General features: G+C 32.4%; 1 protein-coding gene across 2 annotated transcripts in view; it reads left to right on the forward strand.

Moving 5' to 3' along the window:
* Positions 1-2842, forward strand: part of LOC134527377 (DNA topoisomerase I, mitochondrial) — a 275543-nt gene extending 272701 nt beyond the window's left edge. For both annotated transcript variants that reach the window (XM_063360011.1, XM_063360012.1), the window contains exon 18: positions 1334-2842. In XM_063360011.1, the coding sequence (XP_063216081.1) occupies positions 1334-1436 (103 nt within the window). In that variant the 3' untranslated portion in view covers positions 1437-2842. The remainder of the gene's footprint in view (positions 1-1333) is intronic.
* Positions 2843-6881: the final 4039 nt, after the last annotated feature.

Raw genomic sequence — 6881 nt, forward strand, 5'->3', positions numbered from 1 at the left:
TGCAAAATCTTAAGGAAATTCATCATCAATAAAATTGCGAACATCAGTACCAATTCCTTCCAACCACTAAGAAACTGTTTTATCAAAGTTAGAATCGCCAACCCCTACTTGTTGCATCAATCCAGACAAACTGCCATCGCATAAATAAATGCCAGACTTACACATTTACTGGACCTGGGTCTCACAGACCTAAAACACTGTGTTTACTAAACGTCATTTTTCTGCTAACTGAAAGCTCTATGCCATCACACTCCCTCCTCGTAATATAATGATAGCAAGGTTGCCAGAGTAGTGCAAAGTAATGTGGTGGTACAAAAGAAGGTATCTCGGACCCAGGCACAGTGTTTGAGGGTTAATTAATATGGTTTAACTTTTAATTATTAAGGAGTATCTTTTAGTGGATGAAGGCACTTCAGGTATTAATTTATATATTATCTGACCCCCAATTTTATGAACTTTTTTATATTCTTTGCATCAGTATTTTGTAAACACTGGTATCTCATTTAAACAAAATTGTTTTGCTATAAGTGTCATAATACAATTACAGTAATTATACTGTTATAAATTTTACGACAAGGTTTGTCCTAATTTAATATTAATTCACCAAATTCATTCTTTTTACGGCATAAAAATACTATGATAGTATTGTATTGTCCAACACGAACAGAACTGGTACACACAAGTTATTTTATTTTGGGTCTGCTTAATAATCAATTCTTTGCTATGGATTAACAGGTTTTTTTTGGTAAAGGTGTTGGAAATAAAAGTAGTAAATGATTGTGTTAGAAATGAAGTAAAATATAAGTTAAGTTTAAGTATTTTAATAGGCTCTCAGGTATATGAAATTATAATGCCCTCTTTGTATAAATTGTCGATTATTATACATTGGTGGATTTTATTACAAAGTCTGAAATTGTGTTTTTTGGTGATTTGTACTTACCTGGTACTCTACTTATTATAATACTATCTAGTTTGTCAAAGCAGTTCAGTTTTTAATATAAAATTATATATTTTAATAGTATTTTAATCTATGCATAAATGATACATTTTTGTTGAAGATGTTATTTGTACATAGTTTTTGAGGGGGAAAAATGCAAAAATTAATAATGGAGAGAAACCTGTAATTTTCACCAACAAATAAAAACAAAGCTAATTATAAAGTAAACCCATTAATTATTTTTAAGCAATGTTTGCTTGTAAAAACAAAATTAAACATAAAAATAGGGGACAATTGCTCCTATACATTTGAACTTCCTGGATGTAAAATGTCATTATTTGCGTAGTGTATATATTAGACTAAAAATAAAAACTTGTGTTTGGGTTTTTCTTGCAGGTGCAAGAAACATGGAGTCCCGATTGAAAAGATTTATAACAAGACACAGCGTGACAAATTTCGTTGGGCCATCGACATGGCAGGTCCAGACTACGTGTTTTAACGACAGTTACGCTAGCCCTGATCACCACTCTTTGCTCTAATGCTGCAGAGTATTTAGTTATTTCTGGGTGCCTTACGGTACCCAGACAAAAGTTTTGGTTGATCTGTATTATCATTCTGTTTCAAATAAATTATTTTTCTCGTTATTATTTCAAAGGATTTAGGGCGACATGTGCGTGTGAAACCGTGTGTGATCGTGTTTAATGAGTGTCAGATATAATTTGGCAAGAAAGTATACTGAGAAGTGTACATTTTGGTGTAGTAGTAATGTGTGTTATCGTAGACTATTTCGACGTTTTGACAGCAAACTTTTAATAACAGTTTTAATTCAGAACGAATTATGTGTGATGTGAGACATAGTCAATCTGATTTTGCAGATGTTGCAAAGTGTTTATCGTGATGTCAAGTAGCTGGGTAATCATTTTAGTGGTGAATTTGATTCATTACATAAGTATTTGGCAGTAAAGTTTTGTAAATAAGACAATTTGTGATGATAAAATTTGCTTTTAATGTTACAAATTCATATGAATTTATTTTATAAATTATCATCTCCAACTATTTTGCCTATGTCTTTATCTCCAACTTTTAACTCTGTTTTAAGTTGGAGATGTGGTTTACATTAGTTTCATGTTTATGGTTGTTGTATAGTTCCATATTGCTTTTGAATTTTAGAACTGATGTAGCTGTGATCAATCTATTTAATAGTTTATTGAATTTATAAGAAATTATGACTTCAGATTATTATTACTATTTTTTTGTTTAGCATAATTTGTCCTATTTTGTACTCAGTAAGTACAATAGAATGTTAAAAATATTTGTAGAACTGTGCAGTCTTTGCATGTCAACTTTTCTTGTTCTTTGTTTGTATAATTGTGATTTAGAGATTGCGTGATTGCCATTGGGGTATCCACGTCAGGATTGTGTTCTTTCATATTCATTGTTGTTCATAATGAAGTCAGTTCACTATAGTGCTAGTTTTTTTACATATATCATTTCTATAAATTCATCAATCTTTAAATTATTAGATTTTTTTTGTGTATCACTTGCATCTAACTGTTCAAAGAACTTGAAACAGTGCCAAGTTTTAATGTCAGCCAATATATATGCTTGTTTCTAGAAGTATTGTATTTTTATGAATTGTGCAAAATTGGAATTATTCTCCATGCATCGACTTTTGAAAAGTAATAAGTTTTTGAATTCATGTATTGCTATTCATTTCTGATGTTTTGATTTAATTTTAGTTTTACATCTAAAATACTAGAATTCACATTGTACAATTATGAGATACATATTTAAATATTTTGGTGCAAAATACGAACTACTCAATTCACATTGTTTATTATTTATTCAATTTCAATTCCATTTCTTGTACAGTTAATAAACATGATTTTTTATGGTACATTTTAACTACTAGCTTTATTGTAATTTTAGCTTAAAATCGTGTTGTTTAATACATACAGTTGTGAGTAGGAGTGGTCATCATAGGGGTGTTGAAATATTCATAAACACGAATAGTTGTGAATAGCAATTAATACATGATTTACATTTGGAGATTGAATATCAAAAAATAAAATTGTGATTCTTTTTCACCAAATTTAATGTTTTCGCTTGTAATGTATCAATGTATTAACGTGTACCGCTGTGCATGTTTAAAAATTTTATTCCAAGAAATTAAAATTAACCATCTTAATTAAATCAACAAGCTGCGGTAGCTTGACAGTAGTGGATGCACGACGCCATTTCCAAATGAAATTGAATGTTAATATGAATGCCAACATATACTGTATTTTTTTATCAACGTTTGCTATAATTTGTAAACTGTTAAAATTAATATATAAAACATTTAATTTGAGAATAACCTTTTTCTGTATTTTATCACAGTTAATCACTGAGTTTTGACTCACTGCTGTTGGAGGATACAATGATTTTTTTTTTACAACAATAATAGTCTTCAATCTTTAATGTCGTCTTTTGAAAGAAAATTTGTACGTGGTTTGCTACCATGTAAAAAATGCTATTTACTGAACTATTTTTTTAATTGTTTCATTAATACAGAAAAAAAAACTATGAAACCAACCACAGTACAGGGAGATGGGTGTAATCTTTATCTGTGCTTGTAGTCAGCCATTGTCCTTGGGTGCTGGGTAGGCCTAACCTCTCTTGTGTTTGTTAAAAACCTAAAAACAGATATTTATATTTTTAAAATTATTTTTACCATAGTCCATTATCATAAATGGATACCAGGCAAAGTGGGTAGATTCAAGTTCCGAGCGTTTGAAACGTGACAAACCAAAAATGCATCTTACAAAAACAGTGTAATATTTACTTATTTGCCAGCAACAGGCAAACGACAGAATGTTAAATGTGACACTTATGTTCTGAAAACTCAGTAGCCTATTTTATTTTTTCATTTATTTCAATTCACAATTCACTTTAAATAACTTAAGCACAATTTCGTTACTACTGAGTTTGCAGTGAGGTACAACTAGGTATCTAAAACAACCGAGAAAATTGGTTTGCCATAATTTTTTAACGTTTTGAATTTTTTTTAGTTAGTTATATTTAGCATTCAAAAAATTTTTAAACCACATTTAGGAAACAATTTGGACATTCATTCTTCTGTCTAGTTACTTTCAAATTAAGTTTTAAGAACAGCAAATATTGCAGTTAGAGCTGGGCCGATGCTGATCACCGATCACAATAATCAGCTGATTTTAACACATCGGCATCGGTACCGATCTGCAAATTATTTACCAATCACCAAACGCCTATCATTACATACTAAATCAAAATTAATAAATACTAGTGCTGGGCGAAGTTCGAAACCTCTTAAAATATATTCGAAAAACCGAACATTCATATAAAAAAAAAATCACGTTTTCTAATTTTCTATTCCCCATTTGAGACCATCCACAAAACAGCACAACAAAATTCCATTACTTGTAATATTCCGACTTTTATCGCATAATCGTCGCATCAACAGTTTCAAGCGCAGACAAAATTAAAAAAAGTTTATTAATCGTTTCATAACTCGCATAGCATTTTTTCATATAGGTGTGCTTTGTTTTTTGTTTACTGTAGAGAATTTTGTATGCATTTCTCGTACTACGTAATATAAACTATCGTACAAATGCCAAAGGTCTTGTGTATTATACCTTTAACTATAGTGCGTGTACGAGAAGTGTTGTAAAATCACCAAAGATTGCGTACCCCATACGTTAAACTAAAGCGCATGTTCGAGAACTCTCGTATTTGGGCAAAACTGACGTGATCAAGTTAACATAAGACAAATGCAGTAGGAAATGATTATGTAAATTACTGGGATGTATTCCATGTATTTATTTTCTTTGGCCTTTTTGGTTATAACAGTCAGGTACTGAAAATATTAATTTAATCATGTGTATTAAAATTACTGGTCCAGTAAATTTTACAGTACGGTACTAAGTTGACTAGTGTAGTGGCGGCAGCCATCATTATTTCTCGTGTTTCTTTTTTCCGATGAAAATTTCTATAACCACACTTCTTACGTTACGTTTACAATATTATTGTTCTTGAGGTGATTTGCGATGAGCAGGCTTGTTTTCCAAATGGAGAAAAGTTAATGACGACCCAGATGATCCAGAATCACCCCAAAAATTGTCTAAAGTTTATTCTGACGAGCAGCATTCTTCCAAGAAAACGGCAACAGCAGTCAGCGGGTTTTTTTTCCCGATATTCCATCTACGTCATCACAATTGTCAGGTAAACAAATATAACGGTTCGTTATATACAAAATAAAACAGTTCAACGCCGATTGCAAATTTTGATGTTTTTTATTATTTTTATTTTTCTAAACAGAATGCCCCGACGAATCCAAACACTTACAATAGTTCATTCACTCGTTCCACACATATATCTGCCCGTCGAAAAACTGCTGGTAGCTCGCATGACGAGAAATTACCGAAAATTAATAGCGTAGATGAAGTCCTTCAGTAATGTTTTACTGCAAGTACACGAAGATGGTGCGACCTCGAAGAGGACCGCACCCAGCGAAAACGAATTCCGCCCCGAGCCAACTGCCGACGAAGGTGGCCGCAATTTCTAATTCATTGTCCGAAAAAAAATAAAACAAATTAGGTTGATTTAATATTCGGCCTGGCTCCGACCACCAACGTGAAATTATCTATTAGTACATTACATTATAATTTAGTGAGAAGCCACCGAACGCGACCTACTGTGGCAGCGATCGACAGACGACTGGTGAAGTCTGGCCACTCTCTTCTCCACGCAGGGAGGAGAAGTCACCTGACCTCACCGACCAATCACACGCACGCTTCATTCACTCTACAGATATTAGCCAATCACAGAACAAGTTACAACACATGAAAAAATCTTGTACACACAAAAATCTGGGCTTCCCCTGATCAGTCTCTTTTCAATTTCACATCGAAATCGGGGACTTCCATTCTCGTTCTCTCTCCCACACCGTGAGAGAGCAGTTATCACCCGGTTCCCATGCAGGGGGGGGAATTACCATCTTTATCTCGGTTGGCGGGGAAGCACTGTTCCTTTCTCACTCCCACTTACAGGCCTCTCATGCCTCTCTTTCTAACCATCACACCAGCCCAGACACAGTCCCGTGATTTATAATTATATTACAACACGTTAGTAAAAATTAAGAATAATAATTATAATACGAATTACTTTACAAAATTAAACTTATTAAGAAAAACCTGAATAAGTAGGCCTAAACACGTAAAAATCTAGAACAGCGACTTCTTTGTGAAAAATTACATAAAAAATAGTACTGATAGAAAATATCTGTTAAAATACAAGGTACATTCTTAAAACACATAGCAAGTGAAAATAACATATATTAAAAGCCATAACGTCTGATTATACTGTCTCATAATATATACACCACTCTAAAAACATTGACTTATTTATATTTACCTATACAAAAATAAGTTTAAAAGAAAATTATTTAATTAGGAGGGCAGGGTTCTGCAACATTACACAGTAAACAGAACTGAAAATCCTTGTACCTGGTGGAGTGAAAATAAAGACAATTTTCCACATTTGTATGTAGCTACAAAAAAGTTTCTAGCAATTCCTGCAACATCTGCAAGCAGCGAGAGACTTTATTCAAAAGCTGGCAATATTGTTACATCTTGACGAGGCTCGTTTAGTTCCCCACACGTAGAAAGACTTGTTTTTCTTTATGACTATTTATAAGCAGGTCTATTGTATAAAATGTGACTAAGTTCCAGGAATGTTGAATTTAGATTATAATGTGGCCCTGTTTTGTACACTGAACTTTCACTATCTCCCCACTTAAATTTTGTAATGTAGATAGGTAACTTAATTCACATTCAACTTTTTTTTAATGTCCTATTAAAAAGTTTTACTTATTAAAAATGTTATGTGGCCTTATGCTGACTTTTCGTCATCTTTATAATGTATTTTT

This window comes from Bacillus rossius, chromosome 1 (genome assembly GCF_032445375.1).
Source record: "Bacillus rossius redtenbacheri isolate Brsri chromosome 1, Brsri_v3, whole genome shotgun sequence".
NCBI lineage: Eukaryota > Metazoa > Arthropoda > Insecta > Phasmatodea > Bacillidae > Bacillus > Bacillus rossius.